The 27,859-nt window shown below is 46.7% G+C and overlaps 1 protein-coding gene across 1 annotated transcript in view; it reads right to left on the bottom strand.

Annotated features, from left to right (window-relative positions):
• TTC4 (tetratricopeptide repeat domain 4) overlaps nucleotides 1-27,859 on the bottom strand; it is a 160,306-nt gene that overhangs the window by 89,283 nt on the left and 43,164 nt on the right. Inside the window, exon 3 of the mRNA XM_078670273.1 lies at nucleotides 1,344-1,505. Within this exon, the coding sequence (XP_078526399.1) occupies nucleotides 1,344-1,505 (162 nt within the window). The remainder of the gene's footprint in view (nucleotides 1-1,343; nucleotides 1,506-27,859) is intronic.

Genomic DNA, 27,859 nt, shown 5'->3' with positions numbered 1-27,859 from the left:
CAGGTAGGTGTGGAAAGCCTGACCCTACTTTGGGGCTGCATGCTCGACAGTATGTTAACAGCCAACAGTTCATGCAGTCAAACTGGGCCATCCACTGTGGATCTGCGCACTTAGCTGAGAACATGGGTTACCTCCCTGCAACAGGTCGTTACCTTCTGGAAGATTGAAGGTGGGATGTATAAACCGGTTTGCATTGTGTGCCACTTTGTGGGGTCCACTGTTGTCCCAGGACTGAGAAGCTCAGGATGCCACCTGACCTTAAACTGATTATTCATCAAGTCACACACACAAAGCATTAACCAAACATTAGCAATCAGCAGGCTGACAAAAAAGGCCACGAGTTACAACTTTGCACTTTGAAGGAGAGACCGCATGTGTACCTGGAAGTTATTGAACAACATGCATACCCTGCTCACCCCAAACCACAATTCCAGAGGGGTCAGCCTGCTTCTCTTGCAATACTGTGATCATCAATTAAATAATGTGTCTCCTACTGATTCTGAATAGTAGAGATATGGGAGCTAGCCAAAAGAATGTGCACTAGTACAAGACCAGTGAGCAAGCAAGAGAATTGGGCAGGAGAGCCTGCGGATGGAGAAAGGGCTAAAACACATTCCCCTTTTGTACAGTAATGTGATTGTTTGCCCAGTCTTTCAAGAGGTAATAATCCCTCACACAAAGTGTGGCATTGACTGTTCATTGCTCATGAAGTTTATGCTGAAATCCCCTGTGTGGAAGTTGATGTGAACACAGGGTGCAATACATCCACGATATGCTTGCTTTAACGGGCACAGGGTAAGGTCAGTCTGGGGTTTTTGTTCAATGTACTAGTTCACAGAATCAAAGGAACATTTTCTGGCGTCTGGTTCTCATAGTGTGATTTCACCAGACTACACATACTTCCAACATTTCCAATGATCACAAGTTTGGGCTAGTTATGGAAAGCAGGCACGACATTAAATATTGTGATAAAGCATACGTGACAGGATATAAAGTATGAACCAGGTACAGTACTGTGAAAACACATCACTCGAGCATAGTGCACCACTGGAATCTGAAGTCGAAAGATCTATGAAGTAAATCAACCTCCAGATAGGCATGCCCAAAATATAGTCCAAACAGCATAGCCTAAGCCATACACGAAGACTCGCAGAGAATATGCTAATTTATAGCAGAAAGAAGGAAGGGGCATCATGAACCTCTCAATACGTTGCTTCTCGGGAATCACGACCCCTGCACACACTTTATAGTGGTAATAAATAGCATATCACACTTCAAATGTGCACGTATAACGTTTATCACCCTTGGAGACAGTCTTTGGTCAGTCCAACTACTGTCATTACCTAGATGAAACTGTGCCGCAGCTCTGTTAGTGTAGAGTATGGCATTGAGGTCCTCGTTGCTGCTCTTCTTGTTTAAACCCTCCGTATACGAGATAATGGCCTTCTTGTAATTCTTTTCTTTAAAGTATTCGTTGCCCTCATCTTTGTAGCTCTTTGCTTTTTCTGTAGAAAAAAACAACAAGCATGTTAATAGGGAAAATGAGTTAATGAGGAAATAGACAATACATTTAAAACGTGAAAATGAATGCAACACACTTTTATAACACAAATGTGCTGGATTCACACTTGTGTTAACAATGGTGATCTACAACTTTGTACTTGAGCGCAGCTCTGCAAGTACCTCGCATTAGGGGTGACACCCGGGTCCTGTCCTGCCGGTGCACTGGCAGTTCTTAAAAGCAGGTGCTGAGACGGGTCCGTATCGGGCCCTCCATTTCTGACCTCACCCTCGGGTTGGAAAAGAAAATCTCAACTCTGCAGCAGTACCACTGCTCAAAGACTTTGATGTAACTTTGAAGAGACTCGTTATAGTTCTTTCACAGTGTCATCATTTCAGAACTGAAGCATTTTCAATATTATATACAAAAAAAGCCATAATTGTTCCTTATTTATTATATGCAACTAACAACCATTGACATTAGGGAGAGGATGTGGTCCGACGGCTAGGTTGCAGACTTTGGAGCGGGGAAACCAAGGTTCGAGCCTCGGGGTCACGTCCACATCCTGTGATTCTGGGCAAATCACTTAATCTCGCTGTGCCTCAATGTGTCCTTGTGTAACTTAACCGGCGCTCATGTAAAGAGCTCCAATACCTTCGGGTCGAGTTCACGCTATATAAATCTGCACCCAAAAAAAAGCCAATAGCCCTGGCTTGTAGTAGGTGTAATGTTACTTGTTGTATTATATATCTGGATACGACAGAAGCAGAAAAATACCAGTGGGGCAGCACACTATGCTACGCACAGATTTTTGGTTTACGTGTTTATAAGACACGCCCTAAATTACAACAGCCACGCTCCTTTGACAGACCACTTTTTTATCCCTCTTAAAGCCCTGGGTGACAGAAACGCATTTTAGTGTGGGGGTCCACATCACCACACTAAATTGTATAATCCCGCATTTATAGTGCCTCCTTGACACCACCGACACACTGAGGCAGACAGTCAGAAGTGGGACGGGAAGTGCCGCCCATGAACTCATGAGCAAGCAGCAGTGTGCATACCACACACTGCTGGGCTTGGCAGAGCGTGTGACTGCAGCACTGCACACTCACTGTGCAAAGTTAAGGAAAGTACGTTTTGAATCAAGCCAGGTCAGAAGTGGGTCGCGCCGGCTTGCGGGCTCAGCTGCACTGACTGCGGCATTTATTATCAAAGTCTCAGTTGAGTGCTGTGAGATGACCGCGGCGGCATTTACTAGATCATCATTGTAAAACTTTACTGTGGATCCAAGCGGCAGTTCATTGTTCTTTAGTTTGCCGCTTCCTGCCATGCCTTTGCTGTGATTGGTAAACAGTGGCTTGATAGCTATTCACCAGTGATGAAAGTGCACCTGACACAACATCTTTGTGGAAAAAGGTTTTTACGATGGCATTCCAATATTATAGAGTCATGTTTTAGTAATTAAACTACAAGTACACCCCTGGTACGGGTACTGTAAGAACTAGGACGGATATGGAGATTAAGCAGGCACTTCGTTTTTACTCCAGGTTTAAATACAAGGGACAACAGTCTACATCTGTTTCTCCTTATAGCAGGGGTGGTTTGCCTGCTTAGTGTACAGATGTCCCTATGTAGGAACTTGGCTGCCACTTCAATAAAAAGTTCTTCCTTCTAGAGAAGCTCTTCAAGACTGTGGCACAGTCACAGGTGACCTCAAAAAGCACCACTGCACCTTCGTCCGAATCCACGGGCGCGCAATAAAGCAGCTGGTTACAGGACAAGTATTCTTTTTAGGTCTCGCACTGCGAACCGATCGCAAAGCGATCATCGCTGCAAGACTCTATTGTAATCATTTCTGCTTAGGAGACAGGAGACAAGTGATGTGCACGCGCAACCTTGCGGAATCGGATTCTTTCTTTCTCTCTCTCTCTCTCATGTTATGTTATACTTTTATTTATATAGCGCACGGCTACTCTAAAAGAGTGTCCCGGCGCTTTATGTAGGCAGCTCAGCAATTAAAAAAGCATAACAACGATAAAAACAGAGCCAGAGGAAAAAAAAAAGGAACACCCTAGAGGTTAAAGAGCCAGGTCTTAAGGCTCTTCCTAAACAGGAGCAGACTGGAAATACTGCGAAGGGCGAGAGGCAAGGAGTTCCACAGCTGGGGGGCCCTGAAACTGAAAGAGCGACCCCCAGTGCGAGCCTTCCTCACTCGAGGGACCACGGCCAGGAACAAAGATTCCGATCGAAGTGAGCGGGCAGGGCGATAAAAGGCAAGCCTACGCTGCAGATACCTTGCTCCCGAGCCAGAAAGTGCTTTATGCACCAGGGTCAGAGTTTTAAACATAATCCGCTTTCGGATGGGCAGCCAGTGGAGCGACTGCATCAACCCGGATGTTCTCGCTCACCTATGAAGGCCAAAGATGGCACGAGCCTCGGAGTTCTGCACCACTTGCAGCCGCTGGACAAGATAGTCCGGGAGCCCTAAATATAGAGCATTGGCATAGTCCAGTCTAGAGCCTATTAAGGCTTGAACAGTGATCTTTCTATGCTCCTCTGAAAGCAGAGGTAGGAACTTCCGGAGCATCTTTAAAATACCAAAACAGGTACCCGTCAGACCAAGAATGTGTGATCTGAGCGTGAGGTTGTTGTCAAACTGGACTCCCAAGTTTTTGGCTACCAACGATGCCTGAGCAGGAGGACACATGTCCGATGGCCACCACTCTCGCCAATCCGGGTCCGAGGCGCAGCCGAAGAGCAGAACATCCGATTTGTTGGAGTTGGCCTTAAGACTGTTCCGCTGGAACCAATCAAAGACCATCCCCAGGCACCCCCGGATACTCTCTCCATCAAATGCCTGATCTTTCCTGCACGTGAAGAGCAGTTGCGTGTCATCCGCGTAAGACACGATCTGGGCCCCAAAAGCCTCCACCAGTGCCGCCAGTGGGGTCATAAAGATGTTAAAAAGAGTCGGACTCAATACAGAGCCCTGTGGAACTCCGACTCCCAAAGGCGGCATCTCAGCGGAGCTCGTGGAGGCCCAGACCGTTTGTCGGCGGTCCTCAAGAAAAGATGTAAACCATTTGAGCACCGTCCCCCTTAGACCGATGTTATAGAGTCTGGCGAGAAGCGCCTCATTGGGGACGTGTCGAAGGCCGCCAACAAGTCTAGCATGACAAGCATGGCTTTACCTCCTGCGTCCAGTGTCTCCCGGATAACCTCTGACACCTCGAGGAGTGCCGTCTCCGTACTTAGATTAGGCCGGAATCCGGATTGCGAGGGGTGCAGTAGGTCATTAGATTCTAGGAAACTAGAAAGAACGCCATGCACATGCTTCTACGTGAGCTTCGCCAGGGCCGGGAGAAGGGAAATTGGCCTATAGTTGGCCAGGACCTCAGCATCCAAACCAGGCTTCTTGAGGAGAGGGATCACCATGGCCCTTTTCCAGGACCGCGGGACCCTCCCCTCCCTCAAAGACAAGTTCAGGAGAGGATTCACCCATGGGTTCATCACCGACGCCATCCTGGCCAGAAATTTGGCCGGACATGGGTCTAGTGGCGAGCCAGATTTGAGACTGGCCAGAAGCGAAAGGGAAGCGTCGGGGGAAACAGAGGGGGACTCCGCCAAAGCAACATCAGGCGTAGACGATGGAACGAGTCCCAACCCAATGCTAAAAAACCCTTCAGCGGACCTCTCTGAAAAGGAGGCCTGGATCGATTTGATCTTATCCGTAAAGAACCTGGCGAGGTCACAGACCCATGACTCCGATGACACTATTTGATGCAAATTGGATCTAGGGGCCGTAAACTCCCTCACCACAGTAAACATCTCCTTGCATGAGTTGGAGGCCGCCTCTATCGTTCTGGCAAGATATTCTTTTTTTGCACAGAGAATATTGCGATGGTAGGCTTTAACCGCCATCCTATAGGCGAGTCTGGCCTCCCCGTCGTACTGAAAGCGCCATGCCCTCTCGGCCACCTTACACTGGCTTCGATCAATACGCAGCGCCTCCGTAAACCACGGCGCAGACTGCCGCTTGGCCGTGGATCGAGGGGCCCTTACAGGGGCTAGATCATTCAGCCTCTCTGCCAGCCACACCTGCATGGCCTCTGTATCCAACTCCAGGTCACCCGTGATGGGGCAAGGGTGGTCAACAAACGCCTGAGCTAACAGTTCGGGCGTCACTCTATGTAAACCCCTCGAGGCTAATCCACGCTGGGTGGGGGCACCGCTGGGTAGATGCTCGCTCCCCAGTATGGAGAACCTGACCAACCTATGATCGGACCAGAGCACCGGGAGAAGTTCAATATCTACTAAAGGGATCGATGAAAACACTTGATCCAAGGTGTGTCCCTTATCATGCGTGGGGCCCGTCAGGAAGGGATCAAGGCCCAGAGGGGCAGTGATATCAAACAATTTATTTGAATTCAGATCCTCAGGCATATCCAAATGAAAATTAAAATCGCCCGCCAGCAGACAATGCTGTGCAGACAAAGCCCATCCGGAAATGGCCACCTGGAGGTCCTCGAAGAAGGAACCCATGGGTCCTGGAGGTCTGTATACCAACAGCCCTTTCAAGGCTTGATGCGGGGACAGCCTGATAGTGAAGGCGAGAGACTCAGAGCCAACGATAGTATCCAAGGGGAGAATAGTGCATGAAACACTCTAACAACCACCGCCACCCCACCACCCCTTCCCTTGGCTCTGTCCAGGCGAAAGATGTTATAGTCCGGTGGAATAGCCGCTAGGATGTCTGGATTAGACGTCTCCCCCAACCAAGTTTCGGTCAGCAGAAGGCATAAAGGTTGTTCCCTGACAAGAAGATCGAAAATGTCAAGGGCATGCCTGCCAACTGATCTCGTGTTGAGCAGTAAGCAAAGATGTTTCACACGGTCCCCACCTATCCGAACATCGGAGGGAGCATAAGCAGGCGACCAACCGCATCCCGGGCAGAGTGTTTGCCCCTGAAACGACCCGGAAAAACGGATCGACACGCACAAGATATAGTTTGCAAGGACCGAAGAGTCGTAGGAGAATAGCAGATCATCCTCCCCGCCCTATCAAAGTCCTACACCGCTCCGCCGCCTCCGGGACGCTGACGGGCGCAGACGGGCAGGACTCTGGCAAGACTCAGGCAAAAGGGAGGGCAACCCCGCTGCGCGATCCCGCTGCGCTAGAGGGACTGGTTTAAATAGGGCCTCCAGGTGAGGTGAACAAAGCGTCAAAAGCCCTTCCCAAGATGGCGCCCAGGTTTCAAAGTACAGGCGAGGCAAAAACACCACCACCCCAGAACCGGATCCGCTAAAACAGCGGTGTAGGACCTATTATGGTGCAAGTATAGGGCCAGCTCCCAAGTAAGATCAGGGGAGAATAAAATAAAATAAACAGAAATAGAAAAATACGGGCAGTTTTAAAATGCGAGGCGCTAGTCACGCAGCGCTAGAAACAATGCAGAGCTGCCAAACCTGGCTCTCTCTCTCTCTCTCTTTTTTTTTTTTTGCAGGCGGCGGTCTCTTCCTTCAGTGCGGGGCTCTCTCACCTCACGGGAGCCCCGCTAGCGCCGGCCGCCCTTCTCCTCCTGCCCACACGTCCCAGTGCTGGGTAGGCTCCCGCCTGGGCTTCCGGTTTGTCTTGTCGTCCCGGCCTGCCTGACTTCCGGCCGGGCGGCGGCGATTCTTTCTTTTTCATTTTAATCAGCCATCGCACCTGCTTCTTTTATAATGGCGTTTATATACAAATGTATCCCTTGGAAATATAATTCTATTTAGAATTTACAAGCCTAATCGAGTTGGTGTTTTGTGTGCTGTGAGATGGCAGATGACCTGCGGCGCTGCCTTAGGCTTCGCAGACATTGGCGCTGTGCGAGCAGATGACTTTAATGCCAGGTGCTAGAGATGTCCTGTAATATAGCCTGAATACGTCGTCCCCTTTTTTCAGTAGCACCCACCGCCTTCTGGCCTGAGTGGGCGCTCTCGGCCCCGTGCAGGGCCAGGGTCGGGGGCAAGTGCTCTGATGTTCAGTTGGCAACGTGAGTGCCCCGCTGGCCTCGTGGGGAGCATGCTAATGGGGCCTTCTGCCCCTGGGGCAGGGAGAGTGCTAAGCTGGGCCCCCGGGAGCGGTGAGGGCCCAGCTGGCTTCGTGTCAAGGTGAGGGGCGGGGGTTAGGGCCCGGCCAGGTTTGTGAGGGGACCAGGCGACATTGTAGTGAACTGGGGCAAAGGGCCTCCTGGCCATGTGGCAGGGGGGTAGTGCCATGCAATGCCTGTGGAGGGGCGTGGGCCCCGATGGCGTCGTGGTGTGGTGATCGAGGCGGCGTGACTCAAGTTAGTCATAAATTGCACCTTTAGCTAATCCTGTTTTTATTTTCATCCAAAAGAACATTGCATTCTGGGAGTTGTAGTTGCACTACAACTCCCAGAATGGGCTTAAAAGACACTACTACAAGTCCGACCCCGGGAAGTGGGCTAAAAAGCCCAGACCAGCTGAGGGTGGCAAGTAAGAAATGGCGCCGGGCTAGCGCTAATGTGTCCCATTAATGGTGGAAGGGGCTACACGAGTGATGTCTTAACTCGGGGCTGCTTGGCAGTGAGAGCTCCGAGCAGGGATCTGCGAGGGGAACAGAAGATCGGGCCGGATTACGTGGCTTGTCCGACACATAGCTCATGAGATGTAAAACTCGAAGCGCCTCTTGCTAATGGGAAGCGTCTGCAGGGCCGGGGAGGCAGCCAGGAACGCATTCATTGGGTCCCGGGAAGCAAAACCCTGAGAAAAATAATAAACCCGTCCCTTCCCTTCCCTTCGCTGTTTGCAGTTGGAGGAATTTCACTGGGCGAGGGGGGAGAGCGCTCGCCTAAACATTTCCAGATGGTGTCTGTAGGTTTCGGCTTTCCAAGCGAAGGGCGAAGCCTGGTGACCCGGGGAGGAAAGTGGGGACTTATGAGCTGGAGGAGGTGGAACTGAGATGAGCGAGTGGAGGGTGGGGGGCACGCTATCCAGGGTTGGGGGAAAGCGTGTGTGTGGTGGGGGGGCCTTAATGACTGTAGTATTGAGCGTCTGGGGTGGGGGGGGGGGGCATGGTTTAAATGCAAGGTAGAATGATGTCGAGTGTGACCAGTAACGCCTAAATTGTGCTATTGCAACGTCACAGAGTGCATTTTTATGACACTTACAAGCCCGCCCCCAGACAATATCAAATTCAGATTCAATTTATAATTTCTGAGTGGAATGGACAGTTCGGCGGTGTACATCTTGTGAACAATATGCCATAATTGGAGCTCTTACGAATGTAAGTTTCACGGTGCTGCGCGTCTGTTTCTAAGCGCTGTCTCCCAAGTGCAGGATGTCCAACGTGGGTCTCGGAGGGCCGCATCATGCCAGATGTTTACACTAGATAATTGTGCAAACAATGGCCATAAATTATATGTTCTAGAGTGAATGGTTAACACAGTGTGTCATGAACTCGTGGATCACAACATTCTATTACTGTGAGGTCCTCAGGCTGTGGATTACTTGAATCCATTCACAAACAATGTTTATATACCAATTGCAAATAATAAAAAATTAATGCAAAGCATTGTCATTTACAATGCCAGTAACTCAAACTTTAATGCTGCGAGACCTATTGCATTGTAAATGCTTGTTTACCTCTAGTTTTCATACTTTTCATTATCAATATTTTTTTAATTACACTTTTCTAAATAAACTATACAAAAATGAATCAATTAATGTATGTGAGGTGTCGTAAACAGCAGCTCCTTCAAGTGAGACAAACCGGTAAAATAATACGTTTGTAAAACTACAAAATATTGATAATATAAAAAATTAAATAAATAATGAACAATGCCAATAGCTTTCAAAATTGTGTGGTAGTGTCAGCTGGAACATCAAGCAGGCAGGACGATGGTTTCTGCTCTCTTTTATATAAGAGGGCTTGCTCTCCCCTCCTTCCTATCCTTCATAACTTCCTCCCCGTTAATGGTGTAACACACGCTCTACCCTCTTCTGTCATTACTCTTTCACCACTACGGCTTTCATAACACTCCACTTAATACACAACTCATAGAAGAAGAAGAAGAAGAAGAAGAAATACATTTTATTGTTTCAATTAATTAAAATTGTCACAATGGAGAACAAGCGGAGATATTCCAGCACTTGATTAATTCAGTTATACTCGGTATGTATTCAACCAATAATAAATATCACATGAATAAAATAGATTTAAAATATTACATTTGACGCTAAAATAAGTAAAACCGTGCAAATAGTCAGCTGTCAATGCCTTCAATTAGTTACAATCCCTGATTAGGTGATGATTTAGAGTTTTTTTCATTGAAGTGCAAACTTTCGCTCATCTTTATGGGACCTAGAAAAATGTCCATGGCGACTGCAGGTACGTATTTGGTGCTTCACAGCCAGGAATTCAATTAAAGTGCAATGTGCGAGGCATTAGGTAAAAGTTCTTTCACCTTGTGTGCAAATTTCACAAATCTTGCCAGTTCCATTGGAATGTCCAGGTTGAAGAGAAGTTCCATCGCATCTGGACATGTGCGTGTTCCATAGTTTAGAAATAATGGTTTTAGTAAAGTGCGGCGTGCCTGTGCTAAACAGTGTCAAATGCAAACCAAGTGAGCCATGGTTTCCTCATACTATTGGCACAGTCGGCAACTACTGACCACCTCTGATGATTTCCAGTGCATGTTAATGTCTTTTATCGGCAGCACCATAAAGTCTCACTGCTAAGATTTGCTTTAAGATTGACTTATTTAAAGCGGAGTCAAGGTAGGATGCTTTAGGCCTCATAGGAGGTGGCAAGAATCTTGATGTTGCTACTGGAGAGCCTCAGTTCCTTCATACCCTCTTCCTTAGAGAGTAGTCTAACTTGTTTTTTTAAAATCGATTTTAGGATACCGGGCTGATGGATAAAATTGTGCCAGTTGGACATGTCAAAATGCAATTCAGTGAAGGAGGTGTGCAGGCCATTGGACCACAAGTTATTTTCTTCCTCAAAAATTGTTTTTAAGATTGCTTTCATTGAGTGCGGGGGAGCCGCACATACCCCTCGATAGAACCGCACAATCGAGGCCCAATGCTTGTCGCTCTGTTTGTTTAGCCCGAATTCCAATCGGAGCAGTGCATTCCGGGCTTATGTTGGCATTTCAAAGATTTGCTTAAACGCTCAACAGTTGGCTTGTTCCAAGATGTTACTATAAGCCGACAGGAATGCTAGTTGGCCGTATGTGAGAGAGGGTAACAACCTGGAGCTTATGACCTTTCTGATGGATTTGGTGGATGAGCCGGTTAATTTAGAGTTCAGCATGCATAGGGCATACGACACTGCCTTAGCTTTTGATTCCATGGAAGCAATGTGTGCCGTGGGCTTAACATTGCTCGTGAGCCAGACCCCAAGCTAGTTGTATTTGGTCGTTGTTGCTATATTCAAGATGCCTAGTCTCCAGTTCTGTCTACGTTTATTGGCATACTTCCCAAGTACTACCACCTTTGTCTTTCCTGCATTTGCCCTTAGGTTGTTGATGTTGTTATACTTGTCTAGAGCTTCCAATAATCGTTGCATGCCTGTTTTGGTGTGGTCCAATAACACCATATCATCCGCATACTGCATTAAGAATTATATAGTCGAGCCAATTTTAGAAGACAGAAGGTTAGCCTTGGATAATGCATTGCTGAGTTCCGCCGTGTATAAATTAAAAGGAGGGGCGCCAGTATGTAGCCTTGTTTCAGCCCTCGATCTGTTGGAATCTTTTTAGTGGCTGCATTCGTCGTGAGTTTCACCTGTACCCATGTTCCGGTGTACAGGTGGATTATTGCTTTTAGCAGTATCGGTGGTACCCCCCCCCCAATTTTGCAATTTCCGCCACAGCAGGCTCCGGTTAACTCCATCAAATGCTGCGGAGTAGTCCACGAAACATGCAAAGAGTGGCAGCTGCTTATTCTGAGTGGACTGTTCAGCTAGGTAAGTGAGAGCTAAAATATTATCCATCGTTGATGCTCCAGGCCTAAAACCGGATTGGTAGGCTTGATGGATTTAATCGTTGTCGGCCCATTCCTGTAAAGAAGGAGGCTTGCATTTCCTTTTGCCTCGATGTCCAGGAGAGCAATCAGCCTATAGTTCATTTAATCCCCGGTGTCTCCTTTTTTATGAATGGGTTGCAGCAGAGAACCTTTCCAGGTCTCCGAGACGGTTGAATTGGTCAAGCAATACTGGCAAAGTGGTGTAAGTATGGTACCCCCAGAAATTGCAGTCTTCTTTGAAGAGATGTCCTGGTAGACATTGGGACCTGGTGCTCCATCATTTCTGATATTTTTTAGGATTAGTGTGACACGGTTCGCTTCGACATGGTGCGCTGATGTTTCTTCGCAATACGAGGGTTTCCCCGTTACTGGCTGTACGGTTGGATCTTCGATGGTTGGAGCAATGTTGTTTCGCAAATCATTGTTGATATGAAGATGTTGCTGATGAGGCGAAGCCTGACTTGGCACATGACAATAAAATGCGGCCACATGGGCAATCCATTTTTGCGCACCGGGGTTGTGGTTGGCAACAGATCTTGTCTCCAGGTGTTCATCGGTGGTTTATTTGTCTAAATATCAAAAGCTCATGCACCCCTGCTGTAAGTTCATGAGCTAGACTAGGCCTGATGGTTTTCCACCTGCATAATGCTGTTGTATCTATTGTGTTCCATTTTATTCTCCTCTGTAAGGTGTGAATTTCCTCCCCCTTAGTGCAACCCACTATGGCAACAAGTGGTTGCATGGCCATTTGTAATGCAAAGACTATGACCAGTGGGAGATGATCGCTCGTCTGGAGCACAGGTTTCTGAGTTTCTGGCACATGTCCATACAAGCGTTTACACACGAAGATATAGTCAATCGTGATTTTGATTTTTCCCAGTAGTTCTGTGTTCGAGGTCATCTTGGGGCGCTTGAGGATTTGTGTTGGTTTTAATTTATGTGTATTTAAAAATGTATTCATTAGCTTTCCAGCCATGTCCAGTGGCAGGGCATCGTTAGGTGCAGTCCCTAGGTTACGAGTATTACAAGCATTGGAAATGCAATAGGTCTCGCAGCATTAGAGTTTGTGCTTTTAGAATTGTTTATGTTTTTTTTTTTTATCTTTAGCATTTTTGTTTCCTGTAGGCAATGCTAAAGAATTACAAAGAAAAAAAGCCATAAACAAATCTAAAAGCTCTAACTCAAATGCTCCGAGACCTATTGCATGCACCCATTCAGTTGTTGGCCTCTCAGCTGAGTCTGCCAACTAGACAACAAAGTGGAGGTGGGGCGGTTAACTAATGAGGCAGTAAAAAAACAAGACGGAGGGAAGGCAGAGAAGGGGAGGGGGGAGGTGCACGTCCAGTGTGTAACGCGGTTCCCAACCAGCCAACCCTGTTTTGAACTGGAGGAGAAAGCGAAAGCAACTCTAGATTGCACGTGCCTCCTTGCATTGGAAAAAGAATAAAAGTTTCTGGATTGAGGGAAGAAATACATCCGGCCTTCTTACCCAACAAACAAAATTATTTTGAAGGTACGAAAAAAACAGCTCGGGATCGTGTCCAGTTGCCTAAATAATTCATCACCAAAGAAAAGAACAACATGAAACACTTATAAAGCGTATGGCTACAAACAGCCTTTATTGCGCGAAATGCAAAGCCTGGTCCCTGGCGACGACCTTTGACCCAAACCTCGAGTTCACTGCACGGCGACCAATCAATACTAAACAGGTAATAAAATGAATTCATCCAACGCGTTCGTTTTGTCGTACCTTCTCCACAACAAAAATCCCAATACTGCTTCACATTCTACGATAAGCAACCTTATTTGCGCGCTGCACTTAAAGCCTCACTTACCAGTGTCCATGGCAACCCGCCCAACCAATGCAATATGAATATGGCTTTAAAAATTCACCCCCTCGGGAACGCTGCCAAGAACAGCAGCCAACGGTTGATCCTGGAGTGAATGAACCGAACAGCAACCCAGGAATCCGGTTCTCGGATGTCAGACCGGAAGGGGACAAACCTCGCAGCTCCAAGCCCTCCCCCTCCCTTCACCATGTTTTCTGTAGTGTGTGAAACAAAGAAGCCAAGCAGTCAGTGTAGGACTGAACTCGGCTCCGAGCAAACCGCCACTCCTTGCAATCCATGTCAGCTTTAGCATTCAGCAGTTCAAATGCAGAAAATAACGTTGCAATCTGAAAAAACATGTTTGCATGCATCCGTTGTAAACTAGGGGGAGGGGGCGGGAGGCGGAGAGTTGAGGCAGGCAGGCATGGGAGGAGAGGAGGAGGGGGGAGGAGAGTAGGGGAGGAGAAGGGGACAAACCTCGCAGCTCCAAGCCCTCCCCCTCCCTTCACCATGTTTTCTGTAGTGTGTGAAACAAAGAAGCCAAGCAGTCAGTGTAGGACTGAACTCGGCTCCGAGCAAACCGCCACTCCTTGCAATCCATGTCAGCTTTAGCATTCAGCAGTTCAAATGCAGAAAATAACGTTGCAATCTGAAAAAACATGTTTGCATGCATCCGTTGTAAACTAGGGGGAGGGGGCGGGAGGCGGAGAGTTGAGGCAGGCAGGCATGGGAGGAGAGGAGGAGGGGGGAGGAGAGTAGGGGAGGCACGGCCTAGCGGCCGTGCAATCAAGTAGTGAGGGGGCGGAGTTGTGGGAAGGCTGAGAGAGAGAGTAGGCGGCTGGGTGCATGTGCACGCGCTTTTAAGCTCAATGCACATGCGCATTGAGCTTAAAAGTCACGGGCACTGCAAGGAATCGCCACGATTCCTTGCAAGTTAGATAAAGTCTGGATGAGCCCCTATAGTCTCGCTTGCTCGATGCGCATGCGCATCGACAGGCGAGACCTAAAAATCACCGGCGAGGGGCTGCCCAACGACTTGATGTATCCCTTGAAATCAAGCGGAGGCCGCAAAACATTTTGGCACACTGGAGGACTTCACAAGCCCCCCCCCCACACATAGGCTGGTTGCATAGGTTGTGGATGGTGCTCGGCATGGAGAAACTGTCCCTAGCACGGGATGGGAGGGGGGAGGAATTCCTCGAATTATGGTGGCCCTTTTTGACCCTGCTCACAGGGGAATTCCGTGAACTGAGCTGTCCCCGCTATCTACGCCTTCTGCGTCTGGCAGATACCCCAATTCCGGACCAGAAGGCACCCACTCGCAAACAAAAAGCCAGGCACTGATGACTCTTTCACTTTCTTTTCTTTTTTCTCATAGTGGGGTTATCCTTTTGATTTGTGGACAGAGGGGGGAGAGAGGGGGGTTGTTTTGTTTAAGGGTGTTATTTGTGACCTGCATTGCTGCTCAGCTCCTTACGGCACAGAGTATGCTTGTCTTTATTATATCGGAGCTTACCCTGCTACGCTTGATGGAAAGTTTGAGGTCCTATTGTTTTGTCTTTTTTGAAATCTCAATAAAAGATTTAAACCATAAAATCACCGGCGATTATAATCCCACAATTTGGCTGGCTGCTTAGTAGCTCTTCCAGCACATCCAATAGGGCCCTCATGGCTCTGGGTCTTGATGATTCCTTACTGTTAAAGTAGATGTTCAAAAGTAAAATCTTTAATTTTACTGCAAAAGAGTCGCTTGGACCATGCCTGTGTTAAGTAGGGGTGTAGCTTTGAGGTTACTGCTGATTCGTGTGTATATAGATAGTCCTCTTTACGGTCTTCCGAATATGTTGTGCTTTTTTGCCATCTGCTGAAATTCCGTGAAGCCTGGAATGGCCGCTGAGGTTAGCAGCCAAGTTTCTTGGAGGCATAACAGATCCCCAGACTGTAGGAAGTCAACTGATTCCGTGTTCTGTAAAGTTGTTTTTAACCCATACACATTCCATGAAATTACTTTCACAGTGTCCCTCAGTCCAGTGCTGTGAGAATCTTTACTATGTTTGCTAGGAGCAGTATGTTCTTATCGGTGGTCGGGTTATTGGTGTCCCTTCCTGGTGGATTCTTTCGAGGTCCATCTTTTCACTTTCTGTGTAAGTGCGCCTTGTTTGAGTCGAGTTAGGTGAAAGGTATATTCTTACGTTTTGGAAACCTGTGGTGCGAGCAACGTAGATTGTTCCTTTTAAGCAGGACTTGCGTGTGCTCTCTGTGTTTTTGATGTTGATGCCGGCTTTTAACGTAAACTGGTATTTTTCCTCTTCGGGGATGTGTACCTTAACCCCCCAATTTGCAAATCGATCTTTTTCTGTCATAATGGTTTGTTGTATGGGGTCATTTTTCCATTTTAGTATTGACGACTCTTTTGTTTCATTGTTGCCCAATAGCTTAAATTGTACTTGCACGAGGTCTTCGGTCACAATCGAGGAGAGCTCACAAATATGTTGAAATATTTGTAAAATATTGGTCTTGTTTAAAATGTTGGTGCTTCCCCGTGATATGTATTCGGGTGTGAAGATTGTGATGTTATTCTCTACTTTAGGTTTTTCTTGTGCCCTATGGTGTTTGTCAGTCGGATATATGGCCAGTCCATGTGCATTAGTTATGGTCGCTCTGTTATCTTTGTGCCTAGTTTTAATTCCCCAGGTGTCGTTTCGGGGGGATGTCATTTCGCCGACGGTAGCGTGGGACCTGGTTTCCTGCATATGAATTTCTTGATACTGCTTTATGGGTTAGGTACCTGTACTGACTGTTTGTGGTGGCGCTTCCAGCACAGGATGGAGCCCCTCTTCCATTTTGTCTGACAGTCCCTCATTGTTATGTGGATTTGTGATTATTTTTGATTTTGTTATATTATTTGACTGGCTATTTTCCAGCCTGGTGCCACCATTTTCCTTTTGAAAAATCGGGTAGAGTTTCTGTGGTTCTTGGTTCTTTTTTACATGTGTTTTCTGGCGGCTAGGTGGGCCAGCTGGTTCTCTCAGGCCCAGCTGTGTTTCCTTTATCCGGCTCCGTTGGTTTTAGCTTGTTTTTTCAAGCGTTTCTTTGGTCTCCGTGATAGTGTTTTACAGGGTTCTGTGGTGAGTTCCAGGTTGGTTGTCCCGCCGACGTTAGTGTGAAAAGTTTCACCTGTGCCAGGTTCCTCATATTTAAGTGTGCTTTGATGCATCACTGCTGCCAGTTGTGAAGATGACGGAGGAGTGTCCCTGCACAGGGTGGGTATGCCGACTTGATTTTTATTCTGCTCGATGAGTTTTACTGCTGGACATATATTGCCCACACAGGGGTTCGTATTATTCATTGCTGTTTGTGATGGCACATTAGGAGCGCTTGCTGCACTCGCTGGGTCATTAATTCCATTTCCTTCAATGTTCTTTGAGGAGTTCTTTGTTGGGACTGGGCTGTGGTGGTCCAATGTCTTTGCTTAGGTTCTGTAATAATAGATGTTAAAACCTCTGGAAGGGAGCTAAGCGTCTCCACTATCAGTAAACATGAACACCTGGTGGGTGGTAATGTTCTCAGCATATCTAGTTTTCCAGTTAGAGTGTCGATTTTAGCTTCAGTGTTGATCATGGCCATCCCGATAGCCTGCATGGTATCCATTTGTATTTCCAATTTTTGCATTTGCCAGGTGAGCACGTGGATAGCCGTTGTTAAAGTGGAGTTGATTAAAGACAGTAGAGAATTCTGATTGTGACATCCCATCTGGGGTGTGCACTTAGTTTCGGCGGTGGAGTGGAGGAGATTCTGTTCTCCCGAGAGGCTTTTTTCTCTCTGTTCTTCTTCCATCAGGGGTAGACTTTGCTTGAAGGTGAAAATGTTAATTGCTGATAGGCTCCGTGCGTGGGAAGGTGACGGAGACAGAACATACGGGTTGTTTCTGCCTTCTGCCTGTGAGTCCATCACGAGATCCTCGTGCATGTGATGGTAATCTTTCCCTTTGTTTATTGACTCTTGAGTGAAAGATATTTCTAAGATTTCCAAAGTGCTCAGGCCTGATACTTCGAGCCTCTTTCCCTGGCTTTCAGAGTGCTCTAATGCTGATGAAATTTCAAGGACTTCTAGGTCTCCTTACCCTTGTACGTCTTGGGTTTTTTCCTCGCGCTGAGTCTGGCCTCATATGACTTGCATCTCCTCCTGGGGTGCTGAGTATGCGGGTGGAGTTAAGGTTTCAAACACTTCCGTGTCTCTGTGCCCGGGCCCTTCTTTCAACATCTCCCGGTGTGGATTCGAGTCTGTGTTGATGTTCCCGGCGGGGTGTAGCGTCACGTCTGTAGGTCTCCCGCTGCCCTGGCTTTTTGTTTCCAGAGTCGTTTCCTGGGTCATTTCCTGGCTCCGACTCTGACTCATGCGTCTTTTGGCTTGTAACGTTGCGTGCATGAATGCAGTGCTGTATAACTTATTTTTTCCCAGTGTGCCCTGTTGAGGCGTTATTGGGATGAAATATTTGCAGATTGACTTGGTGTCAATTTTGTGGCTTAAATTAGGTGAGTGCGGCAGAGGGGTGGACGCCAACCGTGCTTGCTTCCTTGTTGCCGGCTTTGTTCTAATACCTGAGATGGTAAGTTTGCTCATGTTCGTGTTTGGCTTGTTCCTTCTCCTTTGCCACTCTTGCTGTGTGTGAGGATGGTTATGCTTGGGATTGTATTTGTCTTTCGTTGCCCTGGCCTCTAGTTTGTAAGGCAATTTGTACTTTAATTTGTAGGCCAGTTTCCAGCTCTGTGTGGTTCCTCTTCCAAAGCCACTCTCGATGGCTCCCCTGCTATGCGGCGTGTTGGTTGATTTCATTAAGTTGAACGGGGGATTGCAGGTGGTCCGGCAGGTGGACAAACAGGTGTACAGACAAGCCAGCGGCAGCTGGGCGTAGCAGGCGCTCACTTGTGTCCTCCTATGGGCCGGCGTGGCCAATCTTAACCAGGGCTGAAGGCTCTGTGCACAGTTCTTACCAAGGGCTTCAAAGTAGGGCAACCAGAAGGGGAAGGGTGCCTGCTTTGTCGTGGTTGAAAGCTGTTCTGGCTCTTTTTGGCAGTCTAACCACAGACCAGCGCTGCAGTGGTCTCTGCTCTACACCACTCTGCTGTCTGAACCAGTCTCCACTACTCGCTGCTCTTGCCGGAGCCGTCGCATCACGAGCTATAGGCTCAGGCAGTTGTAAATGAAATATTCTCAATATTACTAGGACCTGCCAGCTGCTGCCACGACGAGTCTTGCAGCATGCACCATCAGAACAGGCAGATCTTTTCCTGGTAATGATCGTTTCATCATGATGATCCTTCCTCGTCTGCAATGAACTGTGCAACCTCTAACTGGCCAATGAATGTCACAGGCCGGGCATCAGTAGGTACTGTGACCGATCACAGCAGAAAGCGGAAACTAAAGAACAATGAACTGCCGCTTGGTAATGTTGATCACGTGAATGCCGCTGCGGTCATCTCACAGCACTCAAGTAAGACTTTGATAATAAATGCTGCAGTCAGTGCAGCTGAGCCCCTAGGCTGTCGCGACCCACTCCTGACCTGGCATTGATGCAAAACGTACTTTACTGAACTTTGCACAGTGAGTGTGCAGTGCTGCAGTCACACACTCTCAGGCAGAGCAGCATGCGATACAAGCACTGCTGCTCGTTCAGGAGTTCTTGGGCGGCACTTCCTGTCCCACTTCTGACCGTCTGCCTCAGCATACCGGTGGTGTCAAGGAGGCAATATAAATGCGTGATTTTGCATTTTAGTGCAGTGATGCAGACCACCACAGTAAAATGTGTTAGTGTCACCCCCGATGCGTGGTACTTGGCAGGGCTGAAAAAGAGAGAGAGAAAGCAGGAAATAGTGTAAAAAGCATTCGTGTGAATTCCGCAGTGGCAAACAGTAATGAAGGAAGAGGGGAGGGCGCTCATTGTACCATTAACAGGGAGGGAGTTATGAAGGATAGGAAGGAGGGGGCACGGCCTCTTACAGCAGAAAAGAAACCAGCCCTCTTTCTGCTTGATGTTCCAACTGACACTACCACACAATTAAGAAAAGAATTGGGATGGTTTAGTTTGTATCATTGTCTTAGAATATTTAATATATTATATTTCTATGAATATTTCGTCATTTTACAAACATGCTATTTTACCGTTTGGTCTCGCTCTGAACGGGGCTCCTTCCTTGGCAGAATCTGCTGTTTACTGCACCTCCCATCCTTTGATTCAATTTTGCAGAGTATATTTAGACAAAAATAATACAAAAATATCGATAATTAGAAGAATGGAAACTAGAGTGTGAAAAAGAATACTTGTCTTGTGAACCAGCTGCTTCATTGGGTGCCCGGGGATATGGAAGAAGGGGCAGCCGGCCTTCTAGAAGGAAGAACTTTTTATTGAAATGGCAGTCTGCCAATTTCCTACACAGGGATAGCTGTACACTCAGCAGACAAACCACCCACGATATAAGGAGAACAAATCTGGACTGCTGTCCTATGCATTTAATCCTGGAGTAAAAACCAAGTGCCTGCTTAATCTTAATCTCTGTCCTAGTTCTTACAGTTCCAGGGGTATACATTTAGTTTAATTACTAAAACATGACTCTATAATATTGGAATTTTACAAACATGCTATTTTACCGTTTGGTCTCGCTCTGAACGGGGCTCCTTCCTTGGCAGAATCTGCTGTTTACTGCACCTCCCATCCTTTGATTCAATTTTGCAGAGTATATTTAGACAAAAATAATACAAAAATATCGATAATTAGAAGAATGGAAACTAGAGTGTAAAAAAGAATACTTGTCTTGTGAACCAGCTGCTTCATTGGGTGCCCGGGGATATGGAAGAAGGGGCAGCCGGCCTTCTAGAAGGAAGAACTTTTTATTGAAATGGCAGTCTGCCAATTTCCTACACAGGGATAGCTGTACACTCAGCAGACAAACCACCCATGATATAAGGAGAACAAATCTGGACTGCTGTCCTATGCATTTAATCCTGGAGTAAAAACTAAGTGCCTGCTTAATCTTTTTTTTTTTTTTTTTTTAAACCTTTATTGTACAAAAGGCGCTCACAGATACGGGCCTACAACCCATCGGGCCGGCCACCACAATAAAGAGACATACGAGGCAATACAGGAGTGACAACAGGATTTCTAAATAGCGCATATGAAGGCAAAGGTAACAAGTCTTCGAGCCGCCATCGCGGACAGGATAAGAGTAGGTTAATTTTATAATGAAATAAAGGGGTTCGCAGGATAAAGACAATCTGTAAAGTCCAGAGGGCCGCGGTGGGCCGTGAGCAAGCCGAAGTTTCGAATCCAGGAAAAGACCAAAAGAACAGTCACATTTTGGCAAAGGCAGAACGTGAGTCCCATATCAATAACAATCACAATCGATGCTCAACGCCCTCCCACCACTACCATGGCACATAATAATAAAACAGCGAAAAGTACGCTTACACAACTAAAAGCCCTCTGTTACAACAACCCAGAAATGGAAAAGAAAAATGGGGGGGGGGGGGGGGAAAGGGAAAATAGGGGAGGAAAAGGACATCGGAAAAAGGAGGGAGAAAAAGTGAAGGCGCAGCGTCAGTGCACGCTCCCCACGGCTAACAAAGCACCCAATACTAATTCGGCACAAGGAACTAGTGGCAACCGGAGAAATGAATGCGTAGTAGACCGCGACAGCAGACGCACCAAAAGGGCCATGCCAGCACAAACACCCTGGGGGGCGACGTGCCGACACCGCGCCACGAAATAAGGGGATACATAAGAGCCATAGAACCAAAAAAGGAACAAGGGAAGATACAAGAAAACAGACCCCTCCCCCACCCCGCACAGCCCACCCTGCACCCCTGCAGAAGGCTATGGCCTACCCCCCAGCAGCGTGCCTGTCGCCCTAATTAGAACCTGAAATATAGAAGAAAATGGAAAGAAAGAATCACTTAGATAAAAAGGGGGGGGGGGAGGGAAAACAAAGAAAAACAGCGGGAGAGGAGCCACACAATCAAAACCCTTTCAGCTCCCACCCTCCCGCCCGAAAATACTCAGAGCCCACGGGAAGATAGTAAACACACAGATAAGCTCCAGGAACGTAAAAAAGTATCAAATATAATCATACAATTATAAACGGATCGCCCAACCCTACCACAAAATAACAGTCCACAGAGGCAAGATCAGTTCAACCCTGTCCTCGTTTTTCGCAAACTGTAGTAGTCCAACGAACCAGGAACCATACCACATGGAGTCGGAGGCGAAGAACAGGGAGTCGAATCAAAAATACACTCAAATCAAAGCGATCGCGATCCGGATGATCCAGATAGAACAGGAACCACCTCATACAAAGCAGGCACAATTCCGATGAGAACTCGGGGAAAGCCGGTCCAGCGGCACAGTCACAGGATTTTCGTTTGGCCATGTGAGGCAAAAGAGGAAAAGGAGACCCATCGAGGTCGGTCCAGATGGGATCCGGCTGGCGAACCTCCGGAGCAGAAGGAGTCACCGGATGAAGAAGGGCAGCGGACTTCCGTACATCCACACCAACAGCAGCCTCCAGGTTCACGACCCCAAGGAAAGTTCCAGCAGCACACAACAGAGATGAAGCCGCACAAACCGGGGGGGGCCCGGCAGGTCCAGCCAAGGGACCTCTCTCCAGGATAGCGACAGGCGCGGTCATGGGCGCCCCCCAGGAGCGCAGGGCGGCGAGGATGTCGCCAAGTGTAGGCTCACCTTTGCAGTATTCAGAAACTGCACCGTGCGGCGGATCCGCATCGCCAGTCCCAGCAAGGCCGAGAGTCATGGGGCCGGCCGCCATCTTAGAAGCTCGGCGGGGCCGCTGCAAACACAGATCCCCGCCCGGATACCAGCGGGGCAAAACAGGATATCGGCAGCCGCCAGCGGAGGTGCCACCAGGGCAGAAAGGAGGGTCACCAGAAGAAGGCGATGCGCCGGCACCCCACACGCCGCCGGCACCGTTCTCCGATCCCGGGCGGAGGAACTCAAAATGGCCGGGCCGGAGAACAAAGGGGGGACAAGCCCGATGTACGGTGAACCCCGTCCATGGAAGGCAGCGCCCCAACACCAGGCCGCAGGATCGCCGGACCAGGCCCGGGGGGCCGCAAGCGGTCTATTAGCACATCGGCCTCTCCGACCAACTCCACACCACCACCAAGGGCCGGCAACCGCGCCCCGCCCAGCCCGGGCGCCGCCAAGGAGTGCCAGGCCCGGCCGCTCCGGAGGCCCCGAAGCAGACAGGGGCGCAACTCAGGATCCGCAACACCCAGGAGCCACCGGAGCAAACGGTAAGTGTCCGTGAGGTATCGTCGTTCCACAGCACATCGTAGAATACTTCCCGGGGCAGGATAAAGTACAGGATAGTTATCGTAGACAGGAGAGTGTAAGGAGCCGAGCTAAAAGGCGGCCATCTCGGACGCGAGCTTGGCTCCTCCCCCTGCCTGCTTAATCTTAATCTCTGTCCTAGTTCTTACAGTACCAGGGGTATACATTTAGTTTAATTACTAAAACATGACTCTATAATATTGGAATTTTACAAACATGCTATTTTACCGTTTGGTCTCGCTCTGAACGGGGCTCCTTCCTTGGCAGAATCTGCTGTTTACTGCACCTCCCATCCTTTGATTCAATTTTGCAGAGTATATTTAGACAAAAATAATACAAAAATATCGATAATTAGAAGAATGGAAACTAGAGTGTAAAAAAGAATACTTGTCTTGTGAACCAGCTGCTTCATTGGGTGCCCGGGGATATGGAAGAAGGGGCAGCCGGCCTTCTAGAAGGAAGAACTTTTTATTGAAATGGCAGTCTGCCAATTTCCTACACAGGGATAGCTGTACACTCAGCAGACAAACCACCCATGATATAAGGAGAACAAATCTGGACTGCTGTCCTATGCATTTAATCCTGGAGTAAAAACCAAGTGCCTGCTTAATCTTAATCTCTGTCCTAGTTCTTACAGTACCAGGGGTATACATTTAGTTTAATTACTAAAACATGACTCTATAATATTGGAATGCCATCGTAAAAACCTTTTTCCACAAAGATGTTGCGTGTGGCGCACTTTCATCACTGGTGACTAGCGATCAAGCCACTGCGTTTATTCAGCATTCTCTTTTGGTTTACAGCAACAACTTTCAAACTGGGGATTGTTTTTTTCAACAGTGTTTCATTATCCTAATTCTGCTAAAAGGAATTAGTTTGGGTAGAAATGCATTCTTGTTAGTAAACCAACCTCAACCACTGTGGTAGGTTTTAAAACCAGAGTTTGTGCTTCTCCAGACCAAACACTATTAAAATATACTGACTACTAGTATAGGCGACATGTGATTCCTACATTGTAAGACTGTAATTCTCATTGCTTTATATAACATTTACTAGAATGGTTTACCCACAAATGATTTATTGTGTCTGTATAATGTGTGTGTGTGATGTAAAGTCCTACGATACCCTGCACTGGTATGAGCTGCACTATAAAACAAATGAACAATTTGTGAGAGAGGGACTTAAAAAGACGTTAGAGTGCTTTACAAATTAAATAGATGATGATAGAAGGCATATAAATGATACTACACAATGGTGTTGGGCCATTTACGATAGACAAAGGGCATTAATTAAAGGAGAAATTACAGCAGTCCCAAATATTGAGTAACAGCAAAGCCATAGGTCAATTGCAGCAGTTTTAATATTTTTAGAGTTTCTCATTGCTCAAATGGGTGCAATTTCTGATATTTATGTTTCCTTCGTCTTCTTTGCTTAATTTTGCTCGCGAGTGTCACTCCTAGTCGTTGAAATGCCACTCCTAATTACACTGAGATTATGAAAATGTCACACATAAGCAATGTGAGCTGCTTCTCAAACATGTTCCCAATTACATATTCAAGCTATTGCTGGGGACCTCATTGCGATGAAATGGCTGAATAAATACCTGGGTCTGTACCATAGTGCACAAGGAATGTATGGCTGCACAATGACTGGAAGAAAGTTGGGTATCATGTGGAAATATTCACTGCATGGATTCCCTTAATGCCACACTTTTTTCTCATACATCTTTGGTTAGGAAGTGATATAATATCATGCCGTTGATAGGAGGCTTTAAGGTATATTTAGCTTGCCGAGAGTTAATAGGCGTTGCACCCAGGGAAGGCAGTGCCGAAGGAACAAACTGAGGTACAGAGAGAAACCAGATTGTGGTATTAAGAACTCACTGCAGACAGAGGATGTTGTGAAGCATCTTACTGTTGTATTTGCCTCTCAGATTCTTGTATTTATGTTGAATTATTTGTGGCTCTAACCGGTGGTGAACCATTTCTTGAGGTGGGCAACTTTGTTTCCAAGTACTTCCCTTTATATACTATTAGCGATACGTGATTGTGCGACAAACGGGTCCCCTAGACACCATTGTTTGTTTGTTTACTCAAAGACCTTTCTGTTTATTGGGGGATGCCAATCGTCTATTACTCATGAAAGGAGAAAAGGACTTCTTTTGAAACTAGACCCAAACCTGGCAAACGTGGCTACTATATTAACCTGGAGTCAAAGCAGAAGGCTCACTGTTTGGGGATTCTTTCATCCAAGAGCTAAGAAAATAGGTCACCACTTTTGCTTCCCTGGATAAAGTCCTAACAGTCTTTAAAAAAAGATTTTAGACAACGCCAGCAGAGGCAGGATTCGCTTTGCCAGCCGCTCCTACAGAAATATAAATTTCAGAGGCTCCAACTACAACTACTAGGAATTCAGACCACAATTCTACCCCCAAAGAGGCAGAGGATTCCATAGGCGTGGAACAAGAACTCACAGAGGTGCAAACCAAGCAGATAAGTCATCTTTCTAGCCTATATATTGTAGGGGTTTTGTTTAAGATTTTCCTCAACAAATGGCAAACAATTACAACAGATCCTTAGGTGTTAAACACAGTCAAAAGTATTCTATACAGCTCTACACAATTCCTTGTAAGCTTTTTCACCCTGCTCCGTCAAAATGTTCCAACTAAATGACTTCCCTGGTCTCCGAAGGAATGTTAACACTTTTACACAAACAAGCAATCCAGGAAACTCTTCTTCATCCTTTGGGCTTCCTCAGCTCTTTATTCATTCTTCAGAAGAAAAACAGGAAAATGAGACCTGTAATAAATCTAAGAGGTTTCAAATAGTTTGTCGTTTTTCATCTTTTCTAAACAAAAACTATTTATCTTCGAGATTTGTTATTAAAGAACGACTCGATGGTCCGGTTAGATTTACAGGATAAGTATCTAACAATACCCATTCACTAAGATTTCAGGAAGTATCTTCAATTTGAGTGGCAAGGGAAAATGTATCAGTTTTCCTCTCTTCCTTTTGGCCTACCTATGTGCTTCACAAAGATCATGAAACCGGTAATTACCCACCTCAGATTTCATACTATCAGGTTAAGTATCTATCTAGACGACATTCTTCTTTTGGGCCAGAATTTCCAGTCCCTTCAGTCTCAACTTCAGACCACTTGTTCTGTTCTACAAGATCCAGGCTTTATCAACAAGGAAAAATCAAACCTAATTCCCTCCAAACAAATAGAGTTTTTGTGGATCTTGAGCAATTCGGAGTGTGTGACTCTCCAATTACCCCTATCCAAAGTCAATTAAATAAAAACAGAAATTGCCTATACTCTTCATAACATAATGTGCATTTGTAAAGTGCACGTTCACCCAGAAAGGTATTCTGGCGCCGAATAACAGTGGTTTATTGTTACCCAATTCAACTGTACTCATTTTATCGACCTCAGAAGCATGAAAGGCTGAGTGGACCTGCCAAGATGTCAACCTGTGACAATGAGGTTGAGCACAGGCCCCTACAGTGGACGTATTAGTCCACTAAGCCACCAGACCCAGCATGATGTCTTTCATTTCTCTCAGAGCTCTTGCAAGGATTGATTATACGTGTTCTATCGTTGTCAATTCAGGCCATCTTTCCGGGACCTCTTCCCTATAGGGCACGCAAAAGGTTAAACATTCGCCATCTTTGCAAGCCTATTCCAGCATCATAAGTTTAGATTACAAACCTTGGTTCGAGCGTCAATGGTTTATAGACGATTTAGATGCCTGGAACAATAGGACTATTTTTGCTTCAGCTCCAGATCTTGTCTTCAAATCAGATGCATGGCTGACGGGCTGTGGCCCCTCCTGTGGTCAGATCTCAACTGGAGGTACATGGTGTTTTCGGGATTCAAAATTGCACATAAACTGTTTAGAGATGCTTGCAGGCTTCTTTGCAATCCAAAGTTTGGCAAAGCACAGGATAAAATGCTCAATTCTTCTGCACATGGACAATCTCACAGTGCTAAAAATAGATCAACCACCTTGGAGGTACAAAGTCCAAGCCTCCCGCAGAATTGGCAAAACGTTTTTGGGAGTTTTGTCTTGATCACAAGACATCTGTTTGAGCGCATTATCTTCCGGGTGTTCTCAATTCAGTTGCAGATTGGCATTCACGGTATCTACATGATTCGTGTGATTAGAGACTTCATCCCTCTATCTTTTTTTTTTGTTGTTGCCACAAATGGTGTCCTTGCCAGATATGCCTTTTTCCTTCCAGACTCAATTCTCAGCTTCTACAATTTTTCAGATGGAGACCACATCCGTTAGCTCTTGCAATGGATGCTTTTCTTCCAGACTGACCTCAAGGGGTCAATTATGCTTTCCTTATGATCAACACGGTGTTAGGCCAAGTCAAGGGACAAAAAGCAACTTTAGTCTTAGTAGTTCCCTTTTGGCAATCACAGATATGGTACCCTTCACTTCTGGAACTTGCAACAGACTACCCAGTTCTGTTGCCTTCCTTTCCCCAATCTCCGCCTAGACCCACAGGAATGTAGGCACAATCTTGAGCTGGACAACACTTGCTCTATCTTTCAGTCTGGAAAGTAACGGGTCATGTCAATCTAATCTAGGCATTTCATCAGGAGCTGCAGAATATATCAACAAATCCTGAGCTCCAGTTACTACCAAGTCCTACAAGTCAGCCTGGTCTGCTTAGTCAAGCTGGTGTGTGGGCAAATCTGTTGCTCCCTTTTCAGCAGATATCATCCTAATTGTGAATTTCCTAGCATCACTAGCCAGTGAAGGCAAAACCTATTGCACAATCTGTATCATTCAGTAATTTCAGCGAACCATCTCAACATCAGCGGAAAACCAGTGGGAGAACATCCTCTTGTTTGTCGCCTGTTAAAGGGAGTAAGATGTATCTTCCTCTTCTCAAGTACAGTTGTTTGTGGGATATGAATTTGGTCTTACAAATGTTTATTTCTTGGCCAGATGATGTTTCTCTTTTCCACAAAATGCTTTCTGGCAAGTTAACAACGTTATTGTATTTAAATTCTATTAAGCGACTGACGTGAATGCTTTGGATATTTCCTCACAATTTTTCAATCCTACAAGTGCTGTTTTCAACATTAGAAAACACACAAAGAAATATTTAACTACAGTGCTTTACCCTTACTTTTCAAA

Source organism: Lissotriton helveticus, chromosome 1_2 (assembly GCF_964261635.1).
Source record: "Lissotriton helveticus chromosome 1_2, aLisHel1.1, whole genome shotgun sequence".
Taxonomy (NCBI): domain Eukaryota; kingdom Metazoa; phylum Chordata; class Amphibia; order Caudata; family Salamandridae; genus Lissotriton; species Lissotriton helveticus.
This window is presented reverse-complemented; position numbering and strand designations above follow the sequence as displayed.